The 13,507-nt window shown below is 37.6% G+C and overlaps 1 protein-coding gene across 4 annotated transcripts in view; it reads left to right on the plus strand.

The window, feature by feature from the left end:
- Nucleotides 1–13,507, plus strand: part of CKAP5 (cytoskeleton associated protein 5) — a 54,144-nt gene that overhangs the window by 29,995 nt on the left and 10,642 nt on the right. Inside the window, exons 21-35 of one of the 4 annotated variants that reach the window (XM_059473718.1) lie at nucleotides 296–432; nucleotides 593–767; nucleotides 1,287–1,400; nucleotides 3,499–3,627; nucleotides 4,210–4,404; nucleotides 5,047–5,182; nucleotides 5,898–5,986; nucleotides 6,787–6,897; nucleotides 7,175–7,297; nucleotides 7,973–8,122; nucleotides 8,512–8,715; nucleotides 9,401–9,536; nucleotides 10,325–10,518; nucleotides 12,713–12,885; nucleotides 13,096–13,119. In XM_059473718.1, the coding sequence (XP_059329701.1) occupies nucleotides 296–432; nucleotides 593–767; nucleotides 1,287–1,400; nucleotides 3,499–3,627; nucleotides 4,210–4,404; nucleotides 5,047–5,182; nucleotides 5,898–5,986; nucleotides 6,787–6,897; nucleotides 7,175–7,297; nucleotides 7,973–8,122; nucleotides 8,512–8,715; nucleotides 9,401–9,536; nucleotides 10,325–10,518; nucleotides 12,713–12,885; nucleotides 13,096–13,119 (2,090 nt within the window). The remainder of the gene's footprint in view (nucleotides 1–295; nucleotides 433–592; nucleotides 768–1,286; nucleotides 1,401–3,498; nucleotides 3,628–4,209; nucleotides 4,405–5,046; nucleotides 5,183–5,897; nucleotides 5,987–6,786; nucleotides 6,898–7,174; nucleotides 7,298–7,972; nucleotides 8,123–8,511; nucleotides 8,716–9,400; nucleotides 9,537–10,324; nucleotides 10,519–12,712; nucleotides 12,886–13,095; nucleotides 13,120–13,507) is intronic. The other 3 variants (XM_059473719.1, XM_059473720.1, XM_059473721.1) reach the window with 3 other exon arrangements.

The raw sequence follows: 13,507 nt of genomic DNA on the forward strand, positions 1-13,507 counted from the left end.
TTGAAACTTCAGTAGCTGGAATTCGTAGCAATTTTGTGGTCTAACCCTTGGGCCTGTAGTTGAACCAGGTTTATATGACAGTGCACAAAGGCTGCAAATTCATTATGTGTAGCTATCTCAATAGCCATTTTTTTTTCGTTATGAACTTTAAAAGTTCCTGGGTTTGTTTGAGTAGTATAATGGTTTAGAAGTCTGCTGTCCTGATCCAGTGCATTCATATCATACAAGTGGTTTTATTTTTAATGTCAAATGAAAAATTGTAAAATTGTTCTTTCTGATTTTGTGTTGCTTGCAGATGCAAGGACAGACAGCACCAGCTCCAACTCGTGGCATTTCCAGGCACAGTGTGGGAGGTGGGGATGATGGTGAAGAAGAAGAACAGGAGGAGGTTGGGAATGATGTTGTGGATCTCTTGCCAAGAACAGATATTGGGTAGGTTTGTATTCTAACACCTGAAGATACACTGCCACTGCAATTCAAAGCTTTGCATTTATAACTCCTTTCTAAGCAGAAATCTATGATGTTAAAGGACTCAAATACTAATAGTGCTATCACTAAGTAAATGGGCACTTTCCCTGTTCTTCTCTTGCAGTGATAAGATCACAGCAGAACTAGTGTCTAAGATTGGGGATAAAAATTGGAAGATCAGAAAGGAAGGTCTAGATGAAGTGACAAGCATAATAAATGAAGCAAAGTTCATACAGCCAAACATAGGAGAACTTCCAGCTGCTCTGAAGGGTCGTCTCAATGACTCCAATAAAATCTTGGTATGTTTTTCAAAGTCCTGTTTCAGTTGTTTCCAGCTTAAATCTTAAGGTAGTCATGATTTCTGAACCCTGATTATTTCTATGTGGTCTCTTTCAATGTCATTAGATCAACAGTTGGAAAACAGTGAGCTGTGTGTTTCCAAATAATTTATTTCCCTATTTTAATAAATATTTGCCTTTTTCATTTAAAAATGCTTCAAAAGAAAGGAAAAACTACCTTTACTCTGAATGTAATAAAAGGAAATCTTAAAAGTATTTGACTCATTGCTTCATTTGTGAAGCAAAAGTGAATTGTCCCTTGTTTGAAAATATTTTTACTTGAAATTTAATTTGTTCAGAATATGGGAGTATTTCTTGGTTTTTTTTATGTGATGAATTTTAAGGCTGGTTTCATTGAGCAGGCATTCTAAAGTAAAAGCTTAATATATAGCAGTATCTCTTTTCCATGTGTAACTGGGAATTTTTGCACAAATGCTTGTAATACTGTTTTAAATAAACCTTTTTTTTCCTTATGTGCAGGTGCAACAAACACTGAGCATTCTTCAGCAACTAGCAACAGCAATGGGCCCCAATATCAAACAGTATGTGAAAAATTTGGGGATTCCTGTCATTACAGTCCTAGGAGATAGTAAGGTAGGACAGATGTCAAGATCTCTTTGCTTTTTGTGTATCTAAGCTATGCCTGAAAGGTGGTTGGTAGTTAAAACTTCCTTGGAAGCTTACCAGTTTTTTTTAAAAAGTTATTGCCTGAATGACAATTTAAAATTCAAGTATAAATACATGCCTAAATGTATATTCAGGTGTATTTCCTCCTTGTAACTAAACCCAGTGAAACAATCTGGCTTTTAATTTAATGTGGTAACTATATGCATATTTCTGCTGCTGAAAGTACAGTATTTTAGACACTGAACAAGATTTGCTTGGTAAAGTTTCTTGTAGAATTTTTAGTGTATCACTGGATTACACTATACATTGTTGTTGTCTTTGCCACTGTGTAGAGACCCTTGGAACTGTAGGTAGATGGAGGACATTCCCAACTGGCACGGAAGCTTGTGTAAATAACATCAGTGTTGAATTTGACAGGATACTGTGTCAAAATAAAGCTTAGGACCATGGGAAAGTGCTATTTGAAGCAATGGGTAAAAAGGCTTGGGAAGGTGCCAATATCTTGTGCCAGAAGTCATGGGCAATTATCAAAGATGGCATACTTCAGCTGTCTCTGCTTGCAATATGAGTTGGAAAAAGAGCAGAAGCTGGATCTACCTGTCCCAAACAGAGGAAAGATTTGGACTGGTTCTAGGGCTAGATAAAAATCTGGTTAAAACTGATATCTCTTTAAAAGTCTTCAAGATCTGAGATTTTATATGACTGTTAAATTCTTTAAACTCACCAGTTATCCTGAGGTAACAGCAAGCTCCTTTTGTAGAGTCACCAAACTTTTTAGGTTTGAAGGGAACCCTACAGACCATCTATTTCCAACCTCACTGCCATAGGGACACTTTCCACTAGGCTAGGTTGCTCAGAGCCCCAGACTGGAAGGAGAGTTGCAAGTATGTAATTTAAGGGTAAGACCAATTGTGATTAACTGAAGCTGTTACTAAAATGCATAATACTGATGTAACTTGTAAGCACTGTAATGCTGACAGAAAATTGTATACTCCTTTGAACACTCTTACAGTGCTGATTTTTTTAAGTACTTCAAGTGCAAGATTTAACTAGTTTATTAAATTTGTCAAGTTTTTGAAGATGAGGATGGTCCATTTTGGGTCCTACTTCAGTGTGTTTGTAGTGGACTCACTGAATAATTGAGGAAAGTAATCTGCTTGAAGCATGAGTGAAGACAAGTTAAATTTGGGTGATAGGAACCAAGGCCTTGTCAGAGAGGCTGATGACCATATGTTTATCTGCAGCACACGATTTGTTTGTTTTCCTCAATGAGATAGAAGATGGGAGAAGTTGGTAAAGCAAGGATGCTGACTTCTTGTTTACATATATGCTTGGATGTTACTTCTGCATTTAATATGGTTCATACTTTACTAAAAGAGTCTACTACATTATTAGCTTTCCTCAGAAATTCAGCCTGCAGGAGAAGGTCATATGTATAAAGTCATGTCTTGACTGATAAAATTTTAAAGAACCATGGTTGTTAAATATTCCATCTGGCTTCTCATAACTTCATATAGCTGCTTCAAAAAAGGGTGCTGTTCTAAATTTTGCTTGGAAAAATCATGATGGAAATTGGTAGGAATTAGAGGGTTCCCTCACTCTTGATTTTGCTCATGTGTATCCTAAATAGGAGTGCCCTAATAGCAGGCTCCATAATCCATTTGTCTTGATTTATGAATGTGCAGCCTATTTAAGTGCTATATAAGTCACTAACACTATTTTTTAGCTTCTTTAAGAGTTGCTCTCAGAATTGTCATCAATGAATGGTAGCATGTAAAAGTAATTTTAGAGATACCCTTTCACTCTCTTTATTAAACTTATTTTTTTAGGAATTATGGTAGATGGGTATAATGTCTGATTTAGAGATTACTACAGCTGATAAAATCAATAAAATGAAATTCTTCTGAATCTTAGACTTCTTAAGCTGCAAATAAAAAAAGAGATTTCAAAGCCCATGGTGTGGAAGCTTTTTTACTTTCATGGGAAGGAAGACTATTGCTTCTTCTGTCCTAATCTTCTGACCCCTCTTTAGGTTGATTCTTTTTAAATCTTGTTCTTGCTACAGAATAACGTTCGTGCTGCTGCACTGGCAACTGTGAATGCCTGGGCCGAACAAACTGGCATGAAAGAGTGGTTGGAAGGGGAAGACCTGTCAGAAGAGCTCAAAAAAGAAAATCCTTTCCTAAGACAAGAGGTAGGCTTCTGTCAAGTAAGCTTCTTATGTATGTCAAATCAAAATAACCTTATGTGCTATGGACTCTTTATCTATGCAGACTGAAATGACCCAATGCTACCATTATGTGGGAAAAGAAGTAGCTGTGTATTTGTTCTGACATAAAATTGTTAAACCTTGAAAGGCTAATAACAAGCTTTCTTCCTGCATAATAGCTGTCATTTAGACTTCAGTGCCTCTAAAATGAAACTTCTGTCATTTTTGATTAGCATTTTAAGAGCTAGTTTGTGGTCCCTTAAATTCACCATGGAACAGAACTGGAGACATTAAAAAGAATGACTGAAATTCTATTCCTTTCAAAAGGAAGAAACAGCCTGTAAAAAGACCAGGCTTCAAGTTCTAAGATAGTTGTGTTAACATGCTGTACTTAAATTAGTTTTTATATTTGCTGATATGAAAATTGATGTTGTTGAAGAGCATTTGTCTGAAAAATGTTTGGGTAGAATATAATGGTATGTGAGGGACTACTATTCAGACTCTCGTGCCTTGACACAGCACTGTGAACACTTCTTTAAAAGCTTTTTTTTTTAAACTTTCTTTCAGCTTCTTGGTTGGTTGGCTGAGAAGTTGCCTGCCCTCCGTTCTGTTCCTTCTGACCTACTCTTGTGTGTGCCTCACCTGTACTCCTGCCTTGAAGATCGAAATGGGGATGTGCGCAAAAAGGCACAGGATGCCCTGCCCTTCTTCATGATGCATCTGGGCTTTGAGAAGATGGCAAAAGCCACTGGCAAGCTGAAGGTACTTCTGTTACAAAGATTAGATCATGTGATCCTGAATGAGTGACTATTAAATCCTATTCACAGTCTCATGACATGCTGTCTTGAGTCATGTAAGCTTGTCTGCATTGACTATTTTCAGGGGAACTGAAAATAGTGTCAGGAGCTGTGAGCTAGAGATTTCTCTGCTTCAGAAATGATTACTGAAGCAGAGAAATTACAAGCTTATTACTTCAAGAGCTTGATATTTCACTCTGCTTTTCTTCTGAAAAAAAATTACTTGCAGATAGCTTCCATACCAGTTCCTGTCCCGCTCAATGCTTTTCTACTCATACTTTAACATGTTTTCTAGCAGTTTGGTTTGGCTTATGGACCCCTGAGTGGTGAGTAGGCACTCCACTGAAATCCAAAGACCCCTCACCTAGAGTGAGTTTACACGTTTCCCATAGATCTTGCAGAAGAAACTTTAGGGAAAGATGTTTTAACTCAGAACAAAAGTATCTGAGAACAATGATGTTTTAAGATGACCATTGTCCGAGATGCTTAACAGAGCATGGATTGTTTCAAACCAATTTTAGTGTTGTTGTCTGTAGCACGTATTGGAAAGATTAGTGATAGGCATTATTAAATTTATCACTCCTTTTTTGAACTTTTCGTTCTCTAGCCAACTTCCAAAGACCAGGTACTGGCCATGCTGGAGAAAGCCAAAGCCAACATGCCAGCCAAACCAGCTCCTCCTGCTAAAGCATCTTCCAGAGGGGTAGGAGGAGCAGCTCCAGCCAAATTCCAACCTGCATCAGGTAACTTCTCTGACATTTTGGGAAATGACTGAGAAAATGGTGGATTTTGAAGCTTTTTGACATGCCAGAGGAATAAACATACTTAGCTGAAGAAGTATTCAGCCATAGTTAAGATTCTGGTCTTTCTTGCATTTGAATTAGCTTCCAATGTAGGAGGGTGTTTCCTTTCCACACGACCATCTGTCAGCTGCTATTTGAAAACATCTACTTGGTATTGAAGCTAAAACCAAGCTGGGCTAAAGGGGGAGATTTTTTCTAATTCTAATCTGATTTTAATATTTTTTTTTATGTTTTCACATTATTTTTTCTCTGGACTATTTCCTCAGTGTAGTTCACTGTGGGACAGCCAGAATGCTTCTGTGATGGGATTAGGGGACAAATGATTTGAAGAATCAAACTGCTGGGGCTAGCTTACTCAAGCCAGATTCAACTACAGCTCTAGACATTAGCCTGCACTGTATATATGTCTGCATTTTTAAATTGTTTTGAAAAAATGGCAAATTGGCTGAGTACCATAATCTTAATTAGGAAATTAGGAAAACTTTGTATGCCAGCATGGAATTTAAGGGACTTCTTCAGTGAGTCTAAAAGCCTCAGACATATGTGTGTTAAGCATATTATATCCACAAACAGTTTTTCTTATGTCCTAAGAAGAGAAAACTGATAAACTAAAATGGGCTTCTAGATAACTTTAAGTGGTCTACTGTTTCTCCAGCATTTGCTGATGATTTGGGATCTAATACCATGGAATCTAAGCCTGATCTCAAAAAAGCCAAAGCAGGAGGACTCTCCTCTAAAACTAAGGTATGTTGATTGCCTTTTGTGTAAAATCAGTTTTATAAAGTTAGTAGCGGTGGTCTGTTAATGTGTTATTGGTAGAAGAGTGTAGTTCTTGATATGGACAACTTTTATTAAAAATCTTCATGTTTGTCTAACTCTGAGATGACAGACATCCCCATATCATTTACCTGATCACTGCTTTTGTCATTACCTATTTAATTCCTAAAGTCCGTCTTGTCAAAAATCAGTCTAATGAGAAACTCATTCTGTTAGAAATTTTCCTGGCCTCTTTGATTTTGTGCTATTGTGAATTCATTCTTACTATTCCAGGGCCATGAATGTTAATTTTGAACCCATGTATCAAAAGAAATTAACCTCTGCCTTACAGTATGAAGGGCAAGAAGTTCTCAGTCAAAGCGCAAAAAGGGAAGGAGTATGTTTAAAAATGTAATGATCTCAACTAATTACAGTCAATTTTTGGTTAGATTTTTCTGTTGTTTTGTATTACAGTAATATTTTTTTTGCTGTTAATAATTAAGTTTGTCCTATGTATATAACTAAAAATAACCCGAAATGTTCTACAGTCTCATTGTCTGAAGTAGTGCTGTAACAAGAACATTTGATATAGGTCCATATTCATGGTAAGAATGAGCAGAACAATCCTTGAAGGATGTTGGAGGTCTGCTCAAGTCAGTGCAGTGTTCTGCCAGAACTCTGCTGGTAGAATTAAGACCTTTATTGTCAGACAGCTGTTTACTCTTAAGTTTCCATTCCAAACCTTCTAACACGTGCTAAGCAAAGACTTTTCTATGGCTTATTTCCAGCAGTCAGATGTTAATAGCAGTATGTCCAAGGGTAATGCCTGCCTGTCCAAAGCTAATGCAAGCCTCAGCAAGGGCAGTTCAAGTCTGACAAAGAGCCAGTCTGTCAAACAGGTACCACGTTGGGTTTTAGGGATGTGCGTGGGTAACTAGCACACTGGTTGAGAGTGATGTCTCATAATTCACAGGGTACTACTGTGCACACTGTCATGGGTATTGCTTCCACAGCAGCTGAGCACACACTTCTAAACTTCTAATCAACATTTTTCTTTCAGCTTCTCTCTGCCTCTTGTACACATAGGGTGAGGGTGGCAAGTATCTAACACCTGCAGTTGCTGGGACTGAGCATGTATATGGCTTGTGTTGCCTGCTAATACCTTGCTTCTTTCAGGTACAGGGAAAGAAGGTGCTAAGCAAGCCTAGTCTGAAGGAAGACGATGATAAATCAGGCCCTATTTTTATCATTGTCCCAAATGGGAAGGAACAGAGAATGAGAGAAGAGAAAGCTCTGAAGGTGAGAAAAATCAGAATGTGTTCACAAGTTTTGAAGTGGAGGCTTTTAACACTTTCTTTAGTTTTTAATTTAGAATTAAACATACTGTGACATGTGTTAGCCACTGTCCATCTCTTGGAGTCTGATTCTTGAGTTGAATTTCATACATCAGTAGTGGGCTTACTGTGGTATTTCTTTTCTGATTTTCAAATTTTGTGCATTTATACATTGTCATAAAAACCTAAGGACTTTTCACATTTTTCAAGTAGTGAAGTATCATTATGCTTAGTCAATTGTTTTCAGGTAGAATGTCAGAGTTCTAGGGTATGTTGCAAATGCTTTAATATACTTACTTTGAGCAACCCCACTTAGCAATTTAAATAGGGAAAATTCTATTAGTGAAAATATGTGTGTTATTTATAACTTGCTAGTAAGTAGGCCTGTCTGGAGCTTAAAAACAATGAATTAAAGTGATAATTAGTAAGATAATAGCGTAAAGATAATCAGTCCATATGAAGAAAACTTGTCATGTAAAAAAAAAAATTGAGCAAACACCACTAATTTTTCATCACTTATTGGTAATAAGAAGGTTTTGAAAACAGATTCTAAAGCAGAATTAAAAGATGTTCAATCAGCAGCATCTATGAGGAAGAAAAGGTATTACTTGCTGTGAGTTCTAAATACTGCCTTTTACAGGTGTTAAAGTGGAATTTCACTACTCCCCGTGATGAATATATTGAACAGCTGAAAACTCAGATGTCCACTTGTGTTGCCAAGTGGCTACAGGATGAGATGTTTCATGCTGACTTCCAGCACCACAACAAAGCACTGTCTGTTATGATTGAGGTGAGTTTGGATCTGTGGTAGAAGATGAGGCTGACAGAATTACTCTCTGCTATGAAAGATACTCCTTGAATTAAAATAAAATAGAAATTCTCTGAGGAGCCAGGGATCATTGTTCTGTGTAGTTGAAACCTAAACATATATAGAAATAATTTTCAGAGGTATGATGAAGTTGGTATTAATACTGTTTCTCAGGAGAAGGAAAAATTTCCTCACCAGAGACTTCTCTTAGAATTTCAGAAAGGCATCTAAGTTAAAAGTGAGTATGTATTGTTCTAAGAATATACCAATAAATGTAGATTATCTTATCAGACATAGCTTAGTTTATTTTCTTATTGAACAGTGTATATATGTGTTTCATTTATGTAACTTTTTTTTTAACTGCCTTCAAGCACTTGGAGAGTGAAAAAGATGGAGTCATCAGCTGCCTGGATTTGATCCTAAAATGGCTTACCCTGCGGTTCTTTGATACCAACACAAGTGTTTTGATGAAAGCACTTGAATACCTTAAATTGCTTTTCAATTTGCTGAGTCAAGAAGAGTATCACCTCACCGAAAATGAAGCATCCTCTTTCATCCCATATCTTATCCTAAAGGTACAATTCGTTTTACAGAATCTAATGTTATTTTTCATGAGGATTATGGCAGAATACCATCAAGCATTGCAATATGTTAATTTTAAATATATTGCGAATGGAGTGAAGTCCAGGTGGTGGCTTGTGTGACATTCAACAGGCTGTGTTTATTTAACCTGGAGAAAAGGAGGCTCAGGGGATATATTAGTGCTCTTCATAACTACCTGAAAGGAGGCTGTAGCAAGGGGGATGTTGATGTTGTTTGTCAAGTAATAAGTGAATATAATTAGAACAAAAGGACCCAAATTATTCTAGGGGAGGCTTACACTGGATATTTGGAAAAATTTTATTTGTTGAATGGGTTGTCAATCACTTTAATGGGCTGTCTGGGGAAGAGGTTTAGTCTCCATCACTGGAAGTATTTAGAAGACATGTAGATGTGCCACTTGGGGGCATGGTTTTGTGGTAGACTTGGCAGTGTTGGTTTAATGGTTTGACTCAATGGTGTTAAGGTTGTCTTTTGTCACCTTTACGATTCTATATGGCGTATTTCCCTTAAGAGCCATTGACAAAAAGGATTTTTGCCTTGAGAATGATTCTGGCTTTCCTAAGACTATTTAGCATAGTCAAAAGTATCACAAAACTGTATAAAATATTTTGTATTTCTTCCCCTCTTTTTAATTTTTTTACGTTAATTTTCCATTAGGTAGGAGAACCGAAAGATGTCATCCGTAAGGATGTACGTGCCATTCTGAACAGAATGTGTCTCATCTATCCAGCCAGCAAGATGTTCCCTTTTATCATGGAGGGGACAAAGTCAAAAAACTCCAAACAACGTGCAGGTAGGAAATGGCCTGTTTGAACTGTACATGTGTAAAGTACTTGAAATTGCTTTGTTTTGCATCTTGAAAAACCCAGCATAAGAATGTTGAGTGGGATGTGAAATTTGCATGCACATGGCATTTTATGCAGATGTTTGCAAGTGTTTAAAGGATGGGATTTTCAACTAGTATCATATTGCTTTTTATATTTTGGTGTCTTTATACCTTCCGAAGACAAGGAATCTCTTAAGTTGCTATGAGTATTATGAGTCCCTTGAGTAGGCTTGTTTTCTTAGTGAAACAGTGCTAGTGAGAACAGTGACAGTACTGTGTCCCTACTCACCAAGGGAATCAGTTAATCTGAGCAAGAAGTGTCTCTAGACTGTACATCTGTTTCACCACAAATAATGTCTGTAATAAAATTGTGGCATTTGTAGTTCAAACAACTTCCTGATCACTTTGAGAGTATCTTATCCTGGTATAAGCAGAAAGTTAAATTCTATACATAATATAGTATTGCAAGCTCACAACTGTTTACCTGAATGTGATGTTAACTGTAGCATTGCTCCTCCATGGTTATGGGAAATACTTGAAGTGTAGAAGGATGACTGACTGCTTTTATCTGTGAAGTAGTCTGCTGTAGCTTACCGTTGATCCCATAAATCACCTGGAGTATATCTGTCCTCAGCTTTGTGATTGGCAGTTCTCTACAGTGAATGTTCAAGCTGTACAAGCAACACAGGAATTGGGAGGGCTCTCTTCACAGCAGCTTTTAAGTTGAATGTGCATATGTTATCATCTTCTTTTAGAATGCTTGGAAGAGCTTGGATGTCTGGTTGAATCATATGGCATGAATGTATGCCAGCCAACTCCAGGGAAAGCCTTAAAAGAAATGGCAACCCACATTGGTGACCGGGACAACACCGTGCGCAACGCTGCACTGAACACCATCGTGACTGTCTACAACGTCCATGGTGACCAAGTGTTCAAGCTGATTGGAAATGTCAGTATAACTGCACATGAGTTCATGGTGGATTTGGGTTAGCATGCTGTGCTTGGTTTGGTTTGTGGGATTGTTTGTTTGGGCTTTGGTGGTTTGATTTTTCTTCAAGTCAGTCCTTATGCTTTTGTAGGGGGATTACCACTGTTTTGCTTGTGATTGATCATGGTACATCTTGCTGTTGGTGTCAAGAGCATTTTGTAGTTTTGAGAATAACTTACTACATCATAGATTCTCTGATGGCTATTTGGTTAATCCCAGATAGCAGAATATATGAAATCATATGGTTTGGGAAGGGACCTTAAAAGCCATTTAGGTCCAAACCCCCTGCCATGGGCAGAGACACTTGGACACTTCCAGGGACTGGGTATCCTTTTTCATTGCCTCAGCCACTCTCACAGTGAAGAGTTTCTAATCCAATCTAAATTTATCTTCTTTAATTTTAAAGTAATTACTTTTCTATCACTGTATGCTCTTGTTAGAAGTCCCTCTCCAGCTTCCTTGTAGGCCCCTTTTAGGTACTGGAAGACTGCAGTGAGGTTTCCTCACAGCCTTCCCTTCAGTATGCTCCCAACCCCAACCCTCAGACTGTTTCCAGTAAGAGATCAGCCTGTTTCCAGTAAGAGAGCTGTATTTAACCTGGATGTGCATGAATAAAAAAAAAGAGAAAGACTGACCTTCATGGGAATTAAATTGTTTATAAAGAGTAACTTGCGTTATAGTCAATTTTACAAGTGACACATCTGATTCAGAGTATTTGGATAAGTTATTTGGCCAAGAAAGGCTAGTTGTTGGGGCTCCAATGAGTTCTCAGCTATTTTTCTTTGTCCCCAACTTATCCAGTTGCTTTGCAGTTGAAGTCTGGTAAGTTTTGCTTGCTTGCTTCATCTTACTGCATTTCATTTTTAAAGTGTCAGAACGATGCTGCTTTGTATTGCTGCTGTTTTGCTCTCTGAAAATTATACTTAATCATTATCATCTAAAATGCAGTAAAAGTTAAAGATGGTAAAACTCAGTTTCCAGTGTTCAGCAATGGAAAGCTAGTTCACTGTGTTTCTAATTACTGTGCATATCAGATTAAGTAGACTGAATTCCAATCTGAATAAAAAGCAGTTAGATAATTTTTTTACAGTTCTGTTCTCTGGATTTGACCTTGGTAATGTTTCTAGCAGCATTAAAACTGATTGGAATGTGATAGATATTTTAATGCTTTTGCAGCTTTGTTGTGTTGTGTCATATGCCATAGGGCATACAAGCTATTGGATGGTATTTTATGGAATATGAGAAGGCTGCCCCACTTTTTTTTTTTTTCCAGCTTCTTGAAAAGTTGAAATTTAATGTGACTCTTATTTTCTCTGGTAACTGTTCCCATGAGAGTTAATATTACATTTTCATTAACATCTTATATTTCCATCCTATTTAACTATTGTTCAGAGTGCAATCTGCTTCTGCCTCAGTTTTACATAGTCCATTTGCTTTTGAATTTTCAAGGTAAAGGAAAAACTGTAGCACCTGAACAATTCAGCTCTTTCTGAGCTTCAGTATGGTCCATCTGTGGGTTCTCAGGAAGGTTTCTAAATCTAGGGATGCTGGAGAGTATTGCTCATGAAATTGTAATGCCTACTTTTGTTCAAATGGAGTAATTGGTAGTCTTCAGTCTGGTAGATAAGCAGGTAAATATTAATCTTTTCACTGCTTGAGTTGGAGCATTAAGTTGCCTGATCTGGTATTCATATTGAATTATGAGTACATTGAACAGGACAACTATCAGAAGAACTCTGGCTTCTGTGGCAGGGTCCAGAGTGTTCAAGCACTGCTAGTAGGGAATGTAGAAAGGTGGGTGGGCTTTTTTTTTTTGTTGTTTGGGTTTTTGCAGCAACACATGCAACAATTACAAACACTGGATAGTACCATAGTTTGAATTCAAAATTAACTGTTTCTTGAAAGAAAAAACAGGGCTAGAAATAGGTGTATTCTGTATTACAGCTTGTCAGCATGGGTTAATTAGCTCTTGAAGTAGCATCTGACAGTCCAGAGTGTTCTGGTGAGTTTGCTGCTCAGAGGTAGCATTGACAGTTCTCACCTTCATATTAGTGAATTTCAGTCTGCACTGATAAGTATGGTGTGAATCCTCTAGGTGACTGAGACTTCTAAAACCCATACAACTCAGGATGAGTGATAGCATTGTGTGTTACAGCTTTCAGAGAAAGACATGAGCATGCTGGAGGAAAGAATAAAGCGGTCAGCCAAGAGACCCTCTTCTGCTCCAGTGAGACAGGCAGAGGAGAAACCTCAGCGTACTCAGAACATGAGTGCCAATGCCAGCATGATGCGCAAGGGACAAGCTGAGGACATGTCCTCCAAACTCAAGTATGTGATGTTCCATTATGGTCTCTACCTGCATAGTGGATGTGCTAATATGTCTGACAATGTCACTTTAGTTCTTGTATCATCATCTTCGCATGTTGTGAAAAATGGCCAAATAATATAAATCTAAATGTCTGAAATTTTTTTGTCTTGTCTGTCTTGAAATCTTTCTAAATGGTCTTGTGCCTTTTTTCACTGCTTCTCCATGGACAGAATTATGTATCGCACTTATAGGATGTAAGTACTGCCCACTAACTCCTTGGTAGCAAGGCTCTTGTATCTTTCAATTTCTATCCTTGCCATCCCTTCCTGAGGGTGATGGGTTTGCCATGGCTAGTTCTAGATTATTTATAGATCTCTGAATAAAAGAAAAGAAAGAAAAGAGAAATACAGGTTTCTGTCAAGGTGACTGTAGGTCAGGCTGCAGACAGACATGGCACTTCCACATTAAGCAGCTGTTAACGATATTGGGAGAACTTTCAGTCTGTTGGACTAAATTTGTTGGACCATGTTCTGGTTGTATTAGACATTAAGCATAAAAATGGATAAGCATGTGTGAATTGTAGAGCCTGGGACAACAGTACCCAAAACAAAAAAGCTCAGAAACTATTCCTTGCCACCTGCT

Source organism: Ammospiza nelsoni, chromosome 6, assembly GCF_027579445.1.
Source record: "Ammospiza nelsoni isolate bAmmNel1 chromosome 6, bAmmNel1.pri, whole genome shotgun sequence".
NCBI classification, from domain to species: Eukaryota; Metazoa; Chordata; class Aves; order Passeriformes; family Passerellidae; genus Ammospiza; species Ammospiza nelsoni.